Consider the following 18,788-nt stretch of genomic DNA (forward strand, 5'->3'; position numbering starts at 1 on the left):
TCCTAAGCACCGCCCTTCCCAATTTCACATTAGGTAAATATGAGTTTGAGGCCAATAATTTACATTTCCAACAAATTCCCCAGGTGTGCTACATCCGAGTATCATCCTTGGAGACAGAGGTACTTGACTGAGAAAAGAAAATGCCTACAGCAACATTAGTGCTACTTACTAGGCTTTGCCTCTGCGTCAGCCTACGGGGCCCAGGAAATAACCACCTTGATGAGTAGAAGGGACAGGTGACTCTCCAGGGCCGATGTCTCACAAAACTACTGAGGGGCCCCCTTCTCAGGCCTACAAAGTTAACGGGGGGGGGGGGGGACTCCAACATGCATGTCTTAATATAATCTGGGTCTCTTTTAGATTTGCCCTTGAAGACCCCAAGTCTACATATGTGTTTTCAAGGAAAAAAAAGAATTACTTTTCTAACCATCATAAATGCATGTGGAGCCTGTTTTTATTCTTAGATGTAGATTCATGCTACATCTGAAGTGACTGTACCATGCAGAGCCAAAATACGGCCTGCCGATTTTCACTTCAAATACTCCAGTGCTTTCTAATTTGTATGTATTTAAACATATCACCATGGTAACGCTCCAGTAGAAACCGTTATAACCATCCTTATTTCTACCGGGTTTCTCTAAGAAGAAAAGCTGGCGTGCACTGTGTGTATTTAATATATGGATGTTGTCATTATACGATCTGTAACCTTGCCATCACAGTTCTCTCCACTTAATCCATCATACAAACTTTCCTGGCTGCTGTACACTGTGAGCTAGCTCGGAATGGCTGGAACATTGTTCTCTAAGGTTGCAACAATTTGCCTCCTCCAATATCCAGGTCATTAATTCTTCGGTACAATATCAAAGAACAAGCCAAAGAGCCAGCCAAGCCAACTGTGCTATTTGGAAACACAGGTTTGTGGAAGAGATCTACATGGGAAAGAAGCAGAGCATTCACGGACCGCTGGTGTGCACTGACAGGCCCTTTAAGAAACGCACATGCGCATCAACTGGAGATCACAGCTGAAGCTGGATCTGTCTTCAGGGCTTGCTCGACCACTTTGGAGAATTTCTTCCCCTGCTAGGAGCAAGTGGTCCAGAGCTTTCTGACAAACCATCACTAAACAACTCATAAGAAGAGCTGAAAAATACTATTGCAATATTCTTTAAATAGGACCAAGGGCCCTGAAAAGCTGGGTCAGTAGTTAAATTGTTGTTCTTGTAGAGGACTCAGGTTCGATTCCCAGTACCCACAAGGAGGCTCACAACATCTGTAACGTCAGTACCAGGGACTCCAAAGCCCTCATCTTCTTTCTCAGGCATCAGGCACACACCTGATACACAGACACCAATGCATGCTGAACATCCACACACATGAAATAATAGGGCTTTCTTTTGGGTTTTTAAATGAGGTTGAAGACTATTAGACAACTGCCCAATCCAAGAATCTGAGCCTGGTTCTATGTGTTTCTATCAGTAAAGCAGTGCGTTGAATTCGCAACAGGCAGGTTCTTTTATGATCAACAGGGCAAGCATGCCAGACAATACTCAAGGTCTAAATTGAGGTGATTCCCTGCCTCGAGATAATAGCTACTTAGTGAGCATTCCTAAGGTCCAAGTTGATGTCTCCTCTCTACTGTTGTTCTCCAATCACTTTAACAGTTCTAGAACAGAGATAAAATAGTCATTTTTGCAACCACGAGTTCCGCATCCACAGATTCAATTGAACACAAATGGAAAATATTTATTAAAAAAAAAGTCTGTACTGAAACTATACAGATGTGTTTACCTGTGTGTTCTTGTTTTATTTCCTAAATAGTGCAGAACAACTGCTTACACTACACCTGTGCTGTATTAGGTTTTTAAAGATATATATAAACTAGGATTCTACACGTTACATGTGAATACTATGTGTATACATATGTGTGTGTTCTTTTTCAGCGAGAGACTTTACCCACTGAACATGGTGTTTGAGAACTGTTGGTAATCACATTCTACACTTTGGCCATTGATTCATCCAGTATCACTAGAAGCTCTGCTGGGAGGAAAGTTCTGGAAACAGTCCTGCAAGCCCGAGCCTACAGCTTTCCACTTCAACCCATCTGTCTACCGAGGTGGAACAGTTTGGTTAGCTTTCTAGATATACCTGAAGCAGGAGTTCGCTGGAACAGGCTCCTGTGAATCCCACGAGGTAAGGATGGGCCTTACCAAGGACTCTCAGCTCTCAAAATCCAATCCACCTCCCAGCCTACACCCATTCAACCAAGACCCAAAGCCCAGGAACCACCACCTAAAGGGAACTGCCCCACACCTTTGGAGGGTAGAATCCTATCCCCTGTTTTTTTTTTTTGAAAACAGAAAGCTGTCCCACACTCCTTAAGTCTCAGGTCCCAGTGAGCACCTTTTAGGTTCTCTTTTTGCTCCATCTTTTCTCCTAAACAGGTTTAACCACTTTGATTTCCATATTCCCCACCCCACTTTTACCTTTGGCAACAAAGCTTTTCAGACTGATAATCCTGGGCTGGCCCAGTAGGCGTCACTGAAGCCAGTTTTGGGCCACGTGTATACTGGATTATCAACTTTTCAGTGGCCACTGGCAGTAGGAATGAGGAATTTGAAATTCAATTCCAGGCCTTCCCTTCGTTGGCTGGAATCACCCAGTTCTCTTTCTCCTGACAGCAAACACTGGTGTCCACTACCACAGCTAGGCTTAATCAGGCAGTCCTAGAGCCAAGACCCCAGGGAGTCCTAATTCCTACTTGATTTTGCTGACCTGGAGAAGTGTTAGAGCTGAATTCATCTGGTGAAGTCCTCCTCTCCTTGAGGAATAGGGTCAGTACAGAAGAAATTCATTATCAACAAGGTGGGCCTTAACCAGCATATGGTACCTCCTCTAAAAGGGGAAATTTGGGCACAGACTTGTGCACAGTGTGCACATTGGAGATGAAAGGAAATAACAGAACATGGACAAAGGGCCGGAAGCTGGAGAGGCAAGCACAGATCCCTCCACAGTCTCTGAAAGGATGTCAGTTTGGTCCCCTACACAGAGACAATGGGATATAATCAATGTCCCCTGGGGCTTAAGCCACCCTGATGAGTTTGGTACCTCAGCACTGGCAAAGCAACACATCAATTCTCTGAGCAGCAGTCTCCCCAGCTGGAAAATAGGACGGGATCAGGTCTTCTGGAATCATGAGGAACCAACATATTACAAGTGAGGTTGCTTGCTTTAGTTAACACTTGGCAGGAAAGCGCCTCACTCAACAGTTCAACTGCTGCTTTTAGGTAGAGCAGTGTCACCTCCTGCTGTTTCCTCCTGCCCCACCAAACTGCTGAGTGACAGGCGGGGCCAAATTCATCCCATAGCTGATCTCTCAGGTGATGGGGGCCACTCAGCCTGGGCTGACAGGGTGTGGTCATGTGAAGAGGCTTTCCTCTGCATTATCAACTGGAATCTGGCTCCCTCCCTGCTTTCTGCTCCACACCCACTCAAATCCCATCCGGTCCTTCTCGAAGTGGCCACCGCCCAAGCCTTGGCCCCAGGCCTGGCCCCTTTCTCTGGTTACAGTTTCTCAAAACCCCCAATCATTCTACCGCCAGAATATAATCATGTCAAAACCTCCTTCTTCAGTTTCAATCCACCCCACCCTGGCCTTTCAGCACTGCTCAGAGCCACCCATCTCTCCTCAGCTTCATTTCCTATTAGCTGCCCATACAAGCCTGGGGCCCTCCACTCCACCTCTACTTCTGACATCCCCATCTCATCTCCATGGATTCCTCTGTTGATTACAGCCTGCTCAATCAACCTGGTCCAGCCCTGGGTTCATCTCTCTCTCTCTCTCTCTCTCTCTCTCTCTCTCTCTCTCTCTCTCTCTCTCTCCTGAAGCTCTCCCCTAAACTCTTCCATTGCTCGATATCTGCACACCAAGGTTCATTTTGAATAGCAATGGGTCAGTCATAAAAAAAGAGTTCTTACAGACATGTGCTGAGCACCAGGAACTATGACTGACTTTGAATTTACTGTGTGAAAGGTTTCACCTTAATGTTCATGCTGCTTTATGGGAGATACAGGTCCTACCTCAATTAGAGATGAGAAAGTTAAAGATCAGAGCAATTACAGTCATTGCTGGTTTCATGCGGATACCAGAAGGTAAAAGCAACACAGACAGAAGACAAAGGGCAAGATGAATAGCCAGACCCCAAAGAGCACGGATTAAGGGCTGGAGACAAGATGATATCAAGGACTAGAGATGTGACTCAGTAGCAAAGATCTTACTTAGCTTGCAGGAGGTAAAGCTAGGTTTTTTCCGTGTGTGTGTGTGTGTGTGTGTGTGTGTGTGTGTGTGTCAAGTGTGCATATACATATATAATATGTAATATATTATTAAATATATATATATATATAAAATCATATTGCAGTCTCCTCTGTCTCAGTCTCTCTCTCTCTCTCTCTCTCTCTCTCTCTCTCTCTCTCCCCCCCCCCTCTCAAACACACACACACACACACACACTGACTTACACACATTAAGGTTGAGCCTTTCAGCTGCTCAATGAAATTCTGTGACTTAGAATAAAATTACATGAGCATATGTACCAAGAGTGGGGCTGACCCAATGCCAATGTTATAATAAGAACTAGAATTTAAACGGATGCCAGAACTACAGAAATAGATTCATCTGACATAAAACCAAATTTAGCTACTACAGTAAATTACAAGCGGGATAAATACAATGCCTTTGGGTTCAAGTATCTGAAGGCACAAATAGACAAGAAGCAGCAAGAAGCATCTGGGGATGGGAGAGAGAAGGCGCAGTGAGCCCAGTATGAATGAAGGGGACGGCGTGGCTACCACAACTGCTAATTTCATCTCAATGGATGCCAACAGCAGAACAAGTCTAGAAGGGGGAAAGTTATTTTCATTGTTACTTTGGAACAAATCTAGAGGTCTTCTCAACGCTGGGCTACAACTTCATATTTACGCTGTCACCTAGGTGCAGATGGAACAACTTGTTGACCTAATTAAGAACACTCACATTCACGTTCTCACTGATTCCATGGTATGGTAGTTTAAGTAAAAATAGGCTCATACATTTGAATGATTAGGGAGTGACGTTGGGAGGTGTGGCCTTGTTGGAGGAGGGGTGTCATTGGGGGTGGCCTTTGGGGTTGCTGAAACCCAAGCCAGGTCCAGATGCTCTTCCTGCTGCCTGTGGGTCCAGATGTGGAACTCTCAGCTCCTTCTCCAGCACCATGTCTGCCTGCATGCCGCCATGCTTCTCACCATGATGATCATGGACTGGCCCCTCTGAACTGCAAGCCAACCCCAATTAAATGCTCTCCTGTATAAGAGTCTTGGAGTCTCTTCACAGCAACAGAAGAGTAACTAAGACACACATTGCTGAATGCACGGACTCACAGTAATGTAAAGTCAAGTTTCTAGTATGTAATTAGAAGGTGGTGTCATAAAGCCCTGCCTTTTCAGTGGAGGTGAGAGATCAGATCATGGTTTTTCTTCTCTGTGTGAGCAACCTCAAAATTATAACCATAAATGACACTTAAGCAGACCCTTGTTAATCCCACATCTAATCAGATCAATTAAAGCAGAGATTACTTGAAGAAAAACCTGACTGATTACCCAATGTCTCCAGTTGATAACATCCTTCCATTCCTAGCTTGGGAGAGGCAGTTAACGTCATATGAAACAGCCTGCTACAATAGGTTCCCACCAACACAACACTGTTGGCAAGGAGCAACCAACAGCAGCAAACCATTAAAGACTGGGAACATTCTAGAACACCTTTAATAGTCAGGTTTCAAATGACACTGTGGCACTGGCCTGCGGAAATGTTAATTGTCTCTGATATCCATTCTTCTTTGCCCCTTGGGGTTCAGCCAGTCTATGATCACCTGCCTTCCCCTTAGGTTTAACATGAGAGTAATGACTTTTACCCCCTTGGGCAGATCTTTTAAAAAAGGAAAATGTTACAGTTCACTTTCTTTAAAACTTAAATGTTGACCTGCAACACATTGAGCAAGTCCAGAGCAGATGCCCAACCTAATTATGAAATGAAAATGAAAAACCTACACTACTTAAAAAAGTTTCTGGGCCAGGGAGATGGCTTGGTGGAAAACAGATAAAAAAACAAACAAACAAAAAACAACAAACAAAACACTAGCTATACAAAGCCTGAAGGCTCAAGTCGCATCCCAGAAAAGCCAGATATAATGGTACATATCTGTAAACCCAGCGCCCTCTATCCCAAAATCGAGCATTTGGGAAACACATTTCAAAATAAACATAGTCAAAGAGAGTGGATGTGGATCCTTTTACTTTATCTTGCTCTCTAGCTGTATGCCTTCTGAGCAGAGCGGCCAGATCACTGGGCAGCCCAGGAAAGAGCTAGAGATGGCAGCCCAATGGACTTCTAAGAAGATGAAAAAAAACAGAACAAGATATTTTCAGGCAGCGTTTCCCAAAACAGGAAGAGCATTCTCAGCAACGCCAGGCACTGGCATAACCTGTGAGTCAGACACAAGGCCTTTCCCTCCTCTTTCAATGAACTCAAGTGGAAGCAAAGCCTGGGCTAGCATTTTTAAAGATGTGACTGGCTATTTGGCTAACACTCGCCCATCTCCACATCAGTGAAACAATCCTTTACCCAGAAAAGATCTCTGTGCAGAAACTCAACTCAGAACTTCCACAGGATGATTCAGAAGCAACTCCTGGTTCATCACTGAAGAGAAAGTAAGTGGTGACTCCATCAAGCAAGAACCCACGTAGCTCTACAATAGCCCTCATTGAAAATGATCTGATAATCAATTTGTTAACAAAGAGGTAATAGACAATGGCTTAGGTGACTCGGTTGCTCTGAACACTCTCAGAGTTTTCCCAAGTTTAAGGGTTAGGGCCTGCATTTCACTTTAGTCTCCAGATGAAACATGTTGGGTTTACGGAAGAATCAGGCTGGGATAATGGCTGAAGTTCTGATTCATGTAGCCAGCTGAGGAGCAGACAGAGATGCATCATGGGTTACAGCGAACAGGAGAATCAACGCCTGGCCTCCCCTTCAAAGTTGGTCTGAGATCTATGCGGCTCTCTGCAAGCAAACCTCCCAGGGTTTCCCCCACCACCGGGAACAGAAGGGCACTGGCAGTGGTAAGCTCGACTGCCAGGGACAAGCTTGGGTGATACAAAGAATTGTACAAAATCACTGCACATTTTTCCCTTTCAGGAAGGGCATTGCTGGGAATTAAACCCAGGGCTTCCACAGGCTAGACAAGTGCTCCGTACAGGCTTACTTTAACATAGAACACCAGGCAAAGGTTTTATTTTATACAGTTTGAAGATTCAAAATTTAAAAATGCTAATGCAGATATATACGTTTGCACGGTGCAACATACACTGTAAGTAAAAACCGAGTTCCAGGCCTGCCATTTATCCAATATGAATCACGCCATCAAAATTACTTTCAACCAACCTACCTTCCTACCTTCCAATGTTTCTCAGTGTTGTCATGAGGGCGTGTCATCTAGGACTGTGGGATGGCCTCGTGGGAAGGTGCTTGCTGCATGACCTTGAGGACTGTGCTTGGATGCCAAGCACTATGTAAAAGCCAGTCTCGGCAGTGCATGTGTATAACCGCAGCACTGGAGACTATGGGGGACACAGGAGGATTCTGGGAACTCACTGGTCAACCAACTTCATCAATCGGGCAAGCTCTGAGTTCAGTGGGAAACCCTGTCTCAAAAATGAATAAATAAGGTATGGACACTTAATGTCCTTGACCTTTAGTCTCCACATGTCTGAGTGTGAGTTTGTACACACACACACACACACACACACACACACACACACACACACGGGAGGAAATAAACATTTTTTAAATGTGGGGGCTCCAGTGATGGCTCAGAGGTAAAGAGTGTACTAAGGCATCCAATGCTCTACTCCCACACACGTACACACAGTGCACAAACCAAAGCAACATTTTAAAAGAGAGAGAAATATTTATTCTTGTTTCTGTGCACCAGTCTAGAACATTCACTGGGATACTGCCACGCCCTTCCCTCCTTCTGAGACACTGAGTACCATCTACCTCATGAAGGGATGAGGTCTCTTAACTGTATGTATTCAGTGGGAAAAGGTGAGAACTTAAAAAAAAAAACCTATTCTTGAATAAAAATGCATTACCGGTTGAATGGTGTCATGTCCACAATATTTATGTTGAAGTGCTAAAACCTCCACATCAAAATGCTACCTTACTTAGATTAAGAAGTAGATTTAAAAACCAAAGAAGCCTACATGTTAATGTAGTTTAAAATGAGGTCAACAGAATGGGTTTTAATCCGATATGCCTTATAAAACCTAGGAATGTGGACACATACATGTACACTGAGAGGAAGTATAGCAAAGGTGATGTCTAAAATTGGGGTAACATGTCCACAAGCCAAAGTTCCCGGTAAACACCTAGAGTCCTGGAGAAGCACACAACGGGCTCTCCCATCCACCTCCCTGCACACCAGCCCCAACACAATTCCAGCCTCTTGCCCTGAAAGACAATAAATTCCTGCTGATTAGGCCACCCAGCTTGCAGTGCCTAGTTATGGCACCTGGCCAATTAACACAAGGTGAGATCAGGCAGCAAGAAGATTCTCTGTTTCAAATGGGCTGACAGGATCTGGAAAGTATGCAGCCTGAGAAGAACCAACAAGTTCCCTCCCTCTCCATGTCTCCTGTCTCCGCCCAGTGGGGTCATCTCTCACACCTTTTTAAGCCATGAGTCTACAAAGAGGTTAGCTTGAGACTGGCCAAGGCTTGTGCCTCTACAGAGACTGCGGTATGAAATTGCCCTGGTGTGTGCCCACGTGCATACACGAAATGACTCAGGCATCTGTAAGGACTTACTATAAATGACTAAAAAAAATGCCTTGAAAGAAAAATACCGAGGTAGAAACAGCAGCTCTTGACCTTCATGAGAACCATGATCTCAATGAGGCAACAAATTCAGATCCTGACGGAGCAGGATGTGTCTGGTTCCTCAGGATTTGGGGAGTGTGGGCATTACCTTGGCTCAGTCTCAAGGCTGCAGTCTCAGGAGCTGCTATATCAAGGTCCGGCAACCCTTCAGTCTCTTCCAAGCGCAGTCCCTTTAAACTGTCTGCCGCTTTCTCAGTCTAATAGTGCACACACCTGGGAATAAAACTTGCACAAAAGCCAATGCACACCCCCGGAGTAAATGCTGACTTGCTCAGCCACTTCTCAAGGTTTGTCACAAAGGTCTTTCAATCCTCCCGTGTCCCAACCCCACACTCCCACTCATGTGGCTATGGCACTGGAAATCGGCATTCACAGAGAAATTCTAGAAGCCACTATGTTTTACCTACAAAAGGAAATCCCAACCTTCCTGGTCTCATGACTCATAAGGGCAGCTGATTTTTTTCCCTCACGAGGAACTACACACTATTTGCAAATACTTAAGAGCCACGTCCAAACTAAAAGATAAAAGACCTAAACATATCCAAAAACGTTTGGATACAGAAAGAACATAAAGAATGAGGGTTTGGACTCGCCTTTGTCCATGAGCATGAAAGTCACCCTCTCCATCTGAGAAACAGAATACGCACTTTGGGGTGTTCTCGATATCCTGTAGCCACACCCCACAGGATGCTTGTTTGGATTCCTCAGGTCTTACTAGTTCACACTGTCAAGGGCAAATTTTAAGATTCCACATGCTGAGCCGTTCCTCCCCCACACCCCCAACTTCATCTTCCCCACCTATACCAATCCCCTGGGTCGGAACTCCACCTTCGCAAAGCTCCTGAGATATCCTTCCATTCAGTGACTCGCAGCCTTTGCCACCAGGCTTCCCAGTCTAACAGTTAATCCCACATCTGGCTCTGGGTTTCCTGCGGAGCTAGGCTCACCTCAAAGGTCCATTTGACGTGCATGTCCTATGTTTGCCTGGTCTTGAGTATTTGAGAGGTACGTTTATTTACCTCTCTCTTCCTCCCTAGGTTTATCAGCTTCGTGGAGTACGGTTGGAGACGTGGGAGAAAGATTCACTGCACAGCCGAGGCTAGCCTTGAACTCCCAGTCCTGGGTTTATCATGCATGGCCAAGTCTAGCCTTGAACTCCCAGTACTCCTGCTTCTGCTTTCCTTGTGTTGGTCAGGTTTGTATCATCACACTCTTGTTTTCAGACAAAAACAAACAAAAAACCCCCCAAGCCCCTACAGTTTGCATCACCTGTGTGTCTGCTTCTCCTGGGTCAAGCTCACGCATAAGGATACCCCAAATCGAGTTCTTCCCTGTAAACTGAAAAACACGGCTTCTGCCACGGAAGCATCTCTTCGGCCTCCATAGATTATCTATAGGGTCCCAAATATATTTAGGGCTCTGTCTAACCTCAGCCCACAGCATCACGCTGAATCCCCAGTGGCATACCAATAAGCCTGCCCTCGTCAGGGAACCAAACTGGAGAAGCTTCCAGAAAGCACACCCTGACTTAATCTCCACCTGCACAAAGGTCCTGGAGTAGCACACTGACCTGAAGGCCACCCACAGAGGCCACGGTCACCCTCACTGCCTACTCCCGAGACTTCTCAAGAGCCACAAGGTGACCTGGCTGCAGCCCTCCCACGCACACAGCCTGGCTGAAACGTGATCACGCCAGTGGGTCACCTGTCTTCTCATTCCGTAAGCCTGAACCTGATCTGCCGTCCTGGGCGCCCTACCCTTACAAACACAAAGAGCTCTTTCTTCCCTTTCTGTTTCACACAAAGACAAGTGGGAAGGTGGGGTGGCCGAGGCTGTAGGACACTCAGGAGACGCCACACGCTTCAGTAAAGATTGTAGTTGGGCTTGTTTAATTAAACAGAATCATTTGTACACCTGTTTTCTTGTCACTACGTAACTAGTAATGCATATGACAGCTACCAAATACCTCAAGTGAAACGCATGCTCTTAACAGCATCCCTTCCCAGGTGCACTCTTCTTCAGAGGCTCCCTGGACCTTTTTATAATTGGTAGGTTCCTTCGTAGGATAGAGAAGTGCTAACCAACTAGCACCGAAGCATCAGGCCCTGAGACGTGTGTCTGACCTCCAGTAAACAGCACGTCTACCAAGCCTCAATCCCAGTTCAGAGTTGCTCCCTGGATCTCTACCTTTTCATAAACCCGAATCTCCATCCCAAGCACCTGTGTCTTCAGGAAACCTAGACTTCCAACACCTCACTGCAAAAACTGGTCCCACAACTTAGAGCAACGGGAATCCGGAATCCGTAGAAACTGCTGCACATCCCTGGGGCCTCCGTTCCTTAATCTGAAAAGCTGCATAACTGTGAGACCTGTCCCATGAGGCCAGGACCCTGGAGTGAGTGTCTGATATGGTCCTGTTATGAGCAGGACCACCATATGACTGGCTAACAAACAGGACTATTTGGAAAATTTTCTTCTAGTGTTTTTATTCCCTCCACTTGGCTACCCAGCCTGAGGACACAATTTGGGATACATCTGGGAAGCCCTGTAGATGAATCTCTCCCATCCAACCAATTTCCTTTGCTCTCCTCCCCCAGGGCTGCTCCTCGGACATTCCTTCTTAGTAAGCACTTACTGCCCAAACCAAGACCTTGCTGCCAAATCTCAGAAGCTTTTACCAGTGTTACCATTGTGATTTTTTTTTTTTAATTCACAGAAATGTTTCAATCTTCATTTAAAACCGAGGTCCCAACAGCACGCTCTCTACGACTGCCTGTTTAAAATTTCCCAACCAGCATTACATGTGTCTACCAACCCCCTCTGCCCTGGTTATAGATCATAACTCCCAGAGGACAAGAGCCGGCAACAATAATCTCAATGTACACAGTTGGAAGCAACCCATGGTGTCTTGGAACAGTTTCCCCGCCTTTGGGAGTCATGAAAAGTGAACGAGGGCCTTATGAAAGCCAGGCGAATGCTGGGCCACTGAGCTACATTTCCACCCCAGATTCCCTTCTTTGGTAATTCATAGACTGTTATCTCAGGAACTGGGCAAGGCAGTGTCTTCTGTGTCTTTCCTCTCTAATTGCCAGCAGGGGAGCATAGTGAAGTTTTCCTGGGGAAGCGGCATCTGAAGGGGAGACAGGATTCTTCGGAGCACACGGTTTAACCATCTGACCTTCAGTTCAGTCACTTCAGTTGATTTACCTTAAGAGTGAGGTGAACTTTCCCCTAAGATTTCTTGTTAAAGAGACGGTACTTTGGAAATCACTTTTGAATCGTCTTGTCTGGCCTCTTATCAAAGTACATGTAGTAGTCCAAGAGATAAGTAGGTATGTATGCAAATAGCACAGTCACCAGAAAGATGCAGCCGAGTTTACTGCAAACTCCCAAAGGTGCCAACCCGCTGAGATAAATCCATGGCAGAGCACAAAACTGCAGGCTCACCTTGAGTTATGTGAGTTTCAGCGGTAACTGAGCAAACCTATTTTGAAGGTGACTTATCTGGGCTTCTACCTAATGCTCTTCCACAAATTCCACTCGAGTGCAACGGTTTTGCTTGAAGCTTTTGCTGTGTAGCTTGTTACAAGGCTCGGATCCCTGCGCAGCTTAGGAGGTAAGAATTTGTGAGAATGTCCTTATCATGTTTGAGTCCTTGTCATTTTCTGATGGGAGACCTTCGGGTTTCAGACCTTATCATATCCAATCTGCCAATCTAACGTTATTTATGATGAACTTTGTGAGAATCGCCCCCAGGGAATTCAGGGTGGGGGGATTCCCACAAAGTGAACCACAAAGACTGAGTTCAAGGTTCTTAAAGACCAAGAGAACAATGCTGATAACGGAAGTCCTTAATCACCCCTCCTCTGGCCAAGTGTGATGGATAAACACTTCAAAGGCTGAAGGATTCATTCAGTTCAAGGCCAGCCACTGTACAAAGTGAGATTCTCTCAGGGAAACAACAGCAACAAAAAAAAATAATAATTAACAATAGATATAAATTAAAATTAATGACATTCTACAGCAGGATCTTGGCAGCTTTGGAAACACCGGCTTTTACTTTAATTTGACTGTTCCTGCCTCTCCATGTTCCTCCAGACTTTCCTGAAAGCTGGACACACAAACAGCAAACAAAAACCACGCTCATTCACAGACACCAAGTGGAGCTGGCGCCTAGCGCCTCAGGGTCTGTTGTTCATTAACCCAGAGCCTTATCAGGGCAGGAGCTGGACTGTTTCTGTAGGCCTGTGGAGTGTGCTGGGGCAGCCATGAGTCACTGCATACTTACGTCGCTCTTCCTAAACTTGGCTTTCAGGCTCTTCATGGCTAGTCCATTCAGCCTTCCAAAGTCCTAGGAGATCTGTCAATACCTAAGCAGAGAAGGGAAAAAAAAAAGAATGAATGAAGCTCGCCAAGTAAACACTACAGATTTTCTCTCCTGACTGGATGACGACACTGGGCTCTGAGGAGGAGACAGGGGTGGGCTGAGCTGTCCGTGAGCATCCGTCAGTCAGTGAAGGACATGAGCTCTTCCGCTCACAACACGCACCCTCAGACCTTCCGACATGTACAAATTAGGAGAAGAAGAAGAAAACAAAAGCAAGAACTGTTTTTTGCTCCTCGTCTATTTTAGCTGACACATAAGCTGTGAATGCTGCCCACCTACAATGTGGTATTTAGAAATATGTCTACATCGCAGAGCAGCAAACGGGCCGATCAACCTGCACGTCATTCCACACGCTTCCCGATGTACTGGGATGGGAATCTTTCAGCCCTAGTCATGTCAAGCACACGGACCACATCGTTTACAGGAGCCACCAGGCTGCACAACAGCCCACTCCTATTGGCAAGCAGAAACGGATCTTTCGACTGGATTCACTTGGTCCATCTTCTCACCGCCAACCCTGCTTCAGTGTTGTAGCCTCAACAAGTTACCAAGCACATGAAAGTGGAGCGTGTGGGAGTCAAGCCTTGACTATCCTCTCTGCTGTGAGCGGGGTGTGGCCTGCTGGGAGATTCCAGTATTGGAAGTTTGGCCATATGGGAGGTGATGAAATCATTAAGAGGCGAGGCCTGCTGGGAGCTCTTTAGGGCTTTGGGAGACTGCGCTCTGAGGAGCACGCTGGTCTCCTGGGATTTGAGCAAACTGGCCCCTAAGTCTCTGCCTTTTCAGCGATCTGAGCTGCCCTTTTACAGGACATCATAACACTGTCGCTTGCCACAAGGTCCTCTAGTGGAACACGCCTTGGAACCTGCACAGCCGCAGACTAAGAATCCTTTCGTGATGGTGTTACCCAGACCAGGGTATTTCATTATAGTGATAAAAGCCAAACCAGTACATGCCTACTGAAGTAAGCTCTCTACGTGGCCTTCATGTTGCAGTTATACAATTGGCCTCCTTTTAAGGGTTAATAATAGAAGAGGATGGAAAGAAAGTTCTTCCTCCACATGCTGTTTACTCCTTGCTTACTTTTTGAGTGTTTGCCTCCCTCCCTGCTCCTCCTAAATGCAGTGTAGCTGAAAGAAAATGCCAAGAACAACCTAATCTTCCTCAGAAATACCTCATTCCTCAGGAGGTCTACTCTAAGCAATGTAAGGAGGCTCTCTGGGTCCTTTTGAGACTCAGCAACTCTGAGTTGGTCCTGGAAGTCTTCAGCAATCACCACAATTAGGAGAAGTCTTTAAGTCTCCTGGAAATTGGATTTAAGTTTTTTTTAGAATATGTGCATTTATGCATGTACATACATACACACATAGATATGCACATATACATATACACACATACATATACACACATGCATATACCTATACAAACACACATACATATACCTATAAATACACATATACACACATACATACACATATATACACATACACACACACACACACACACACACACACACACATGCACACACATGAAGAAGCTCTTCCTAGTTTTCATTGGATTCTGCAAGGTATCTGCCATTCTTCCAAAGAAGACAACCAAAAGGTCAAGTCTCTGAGATATGTTAAGATGCTTGGCGGCCATCACAAAGCATGCATTCCCCCATCCTAGAGGGTCGCAGTCAGAACCAACAGTCCACAGCCTGTGTGAAAATACAATGCAGAATATATCATTTTCACTAACCTAGACTAAGAAGGAACTCAAAGTGCACTTAGGTCAGAAAGGCAAAATAATCCATGTGAAATTTCCCACCACACTGGGTCCTCAATGTCAGCTTCAAACCCGTACCTGACAGGAGTGGTAATGGCACCTTCCACTGGCAGTGCCATTACAGTGGAGAGCTACGGAATGGTGGGTAAATGTTTAACAGTCCTGGCTATTATTTTGCAAGGTCTGGAAGGCTGCCTTGCCTTCCTCCACATTCTTATTTAAAACAAACATGATGCATGAGGTCAGAAGTGGGGTAGACCCAAGGAAGGAAACGACTCTACTCATCCCTCTCCCAAGGACCGCCCGGAGTCTGCAACAGTTAGTCACCATACATGCTTAAGTGCTTGCCTCCATCCTTGCTGATGTCACCAAGCAGAGCCCCTGGATGAAGGACAAGGTCATCCCACATCACTGAGATGGCATTTATTTGGAGGCCTCGGGCCACCGTGAGAGCCTCTGCAGAAGTGGCAGCCTGCAGGTTGCCTTGGGAGAGTGCACAGGCTGTAATTACACGTGGCTAATTGACGGGGACTTAGTCACAGAGGGCCTGGAATGGGAGTGCACAGAAAGAGGAGCACAGCTGTCAAAGTGGACCTCGCTGAGACACCCAGACTGAGCTGGCTGTTCCAGCTTTTGATGAAATGACTGAGGAACAGAAATGACGACAATCGAATGCTACCAATCTGGCACTGGCCCAGGGCTAGCTGGAACGACCACCTCTAAACGATGACAACCACCCTTCAAATTCAGTTCCTTCCACCCGCTGACTCAAAATAACCAAGGAAAGAGATCAGGTCAATACAGCACAAAGGGAGAAAAAGGGAAGCTACGGCTGAAAAGAACCACAAAATGTGTGGCCCGCCAAGGCAGAACCACCCAGCATTCCTTCATTCACAGAACAAAAAGTCTCAGGCAACAGTGGGTTGGAATTTTTTGTTTTGAGATCACAAGAGTTACAAGGGTTTGGGTTTTGGGTCTCTCTCTCTCTCTCTCTCTCTCTCTCCCTCTCTCTCTCTCTCTCTGTGTGTGTGTGTGTGTGTGTGTGTGTGTGTGTGTGCTCTTTGGTGTTCTTCTCCATTCCCCCCTTAAAAATCTGGTAACAACAAGTATATGAACTGTCATTTGGAGATAAGTAAATAAATAAAGTAAAAATAAAGTAAAAATTCCCAAACTTCCCAAACTTCTCAAGGGAAGGTATGAATTACTAAATAAATATTTCCTGGCACCCAACATTTGACTATGTGACAGCTGGGTGGTCCGTGGACATAGCTCCATGATGGGACAAACCGATACAAAGGGGCAAGCACTGGAAACAGATTAGTAACCCTAGAAACAAGACCTCTGACTGGGCATAATTAGAGGTATTAATCCCGGTATTTATAAAAGGAACTAACACCCGGAAACCATGTCTAGAGGGAGCTCGCCTGGCCCAATGTTGATACCAAATTTACTCTGCCTCAGCATCAGCATCAGCATCAGCATCAGCATCATCTTTTCTAGAAGATGCTGAGAGAGTAACTCACACATGCCTGCCTTCCTTCAGTCAACTGGGATTTACAGTTTACGTACAGCGACATCCAATTACAGCAAGGAGGCTCCAATGGCGGTCCTTGGAAAAGCCACTTGATTTGCTTATATCCCAGACTAACCACGTACAACTTACCGGATGTGCCTTAAAGGGGAGCTCCAGCCACAGAGCTGCACCTCAGCCTTACCAGGTATCCACGGAAAGACGGCACACTGAACAGGCCCGGGAAGGTGACAACACCTACTGGAAACCAACCTGAGCTCAGACTCTCATTTCAGGCAGATAAAAGCACTTAACCCAGTGTGCTGAAATTGCTACCTGGCCCATCCAAAGTATGTCACTGGAACTGCATGATGTGTGTCACATCAATCAGCAGGGATGGAACAGCACAGAATGCATCCTTGCCTCTCACATGAAAGGCCGGATGCCACCTAGGAGTTCATTAACACGTTTCCTCTTTAAAAACAGGACTAGAGCTCTCAATGTGACCCTCATCTGATACACTTAGAGCACATCACTGTTAAGGACATACAGTAAGATGGGCAAGTACTCCTCTGGACTCTATTTACCTACAGTTTACACCCCCATGTATCTAGACGTGAAAGGATCTAGGCACGGGACAAATGGTTACGATCACTATTCCTGAGCAGCTCCCATGTTAGAATTTTCCCACAACAGGGCAAGGGAGTTGGGAGCAGACAGATGGAGAAGGAAAAGGATGCTCCAATTCCAAGAGAGCAACTGCCTGCTCGTGCATGGCCGATTAGTAGTAGTTTTGATTCAGAAAAGCAGACCGTGGCTGTATACACATCAATTTCCTGTTTGAATCACAAGAATACATTAGCACCTGGCAGGCCATACCACAGGACCCAAATCCTCTGAATTCCCACAGAATTAGGGAATCAAGGGAAGTACTCTAGCTAATCCTTGCATCTTGGAATGTGGAGAGTATGCCACAGAATCCTCAGTAACATCACAACACTAATGTGGACCCAGACAAGCCGTGAGGTTTTTCTTCTTCAGAGTTAGAAAGAACATCAGACTTAAAATCCACACCCACAAATGTATCAAGTGGAAGGAACCAAAATTCTTGTTTCCTCAGACAGTAATCTCTCCCCACCAGAGACAGATTCTTACCAAGAGCTATGAGGCCCTTTCAATCTGGCAGAACAAAAGCATTCTCCAAAATGCCTCTCCTGGCCAGCTATTCCAAGAACTGGGCTGTCACAACACCACCATCTCCCCAACCCTGTAGAAGCTGCTTTAACGCGGCCTCTGGGCTGGGTCTTCTCTAGGAGTTACACCCCAGTTTCTGAAAGCAACAAACTGGGCATAGGGACCCCTGCAAATACTTCCTCTATGCTGTTCCCTTTCTCTGCAGCAAACTGGTCTAGCCTACAACACTAATTTGACGGCCATTTGGACATGCAGGAAGAAGAATTGGTACCACAGGAGATTCACAACTGACGCATGGTGCAAGTAGAAAGTAGCTTTGGAAAAGACTCTTATAATTAGGTATTAAATATTGCATACTCACCGGAAATCCTTGATTTCAACAACAAAATCAGAGTATTGTTTATAAATGGGACAGGATTCCAACTGGCCATGAGCACAGGATTTAGGCTGTGGTTGGGGGAGGGGGATGGACACACAGACACGGTGTCCCTCGGGGCCTGGGTCAGACATCTGTGCAACCTTCCTAAGCAGCATCCAGTGTCTCTCATGATGCTGAGTGTACCCACTGGGAATCATTGGAGAACATTCTCCAAGATTCTCCCCCAAGATGGACCACTTTAGTTCCTGGCATGAGAGAGTTGAGCAGCCCTGTTATGTTTTTTTCCAGAAAAATGTGAAAATTCCCATCTCAGGCTGCCCACTGACTTTGGAAGTGATGATTTTTTTTTTCCGGGTAGAATTTTCATTTTGCTTACACATACCTAACCACCATCCTCAATGTGAATGTTCACACAGGGCATAGATGACAATCAGGCACGGCTGCATAGGCTTTAGCTCACCTTTAACCTCAGCAGAATTCTCTTTGATCTCCAGCTCTACATCACTTAACTTCACTGGGATTTGTGGGAAGGCAATATAATGACTGGATTTCACCACATACTGAGCAAGGCACTGAAA

General features: G+C 45.7%; 1 protein-coding gene across 1 annotated transcript in view; it reads right to left on the bottom strand.

Annotated features, from left to right (window-relative positions):
* The window catches only part of RAI14 (retinoic acid induced 14), a 107,839-nt gene extending 94,495 nt beyond the window's left edge, over window positions 1–13,344 (bottom strand). The window contains exon 1 of the mRNA XM_080933846.1: window positions 13,262–13,344. Within this exon, the coding sequence (XP_080789972.1) occupies window positions 13,262–13,297 (36 nt within the window). The 5' untranslated portion in view covers window positions 13,298–13,344. The remainder of the gene's footprint in view (window positions 1–13,261) is intronic.
* Window positions 13,345–18,788: the final 5,444 nt, after the last annotated feature.

The sequence above is a fragment of the Micromys minutus genome (genome assembly GCF_963924665.1).
Source record: "Micromys minutus genome assembly, chromosome: 20".
NCBI lineage: Eukaryota > Metazoa > Chordata > Mammalia > Rodentia > Muridae > Micromys > Micromys minutus.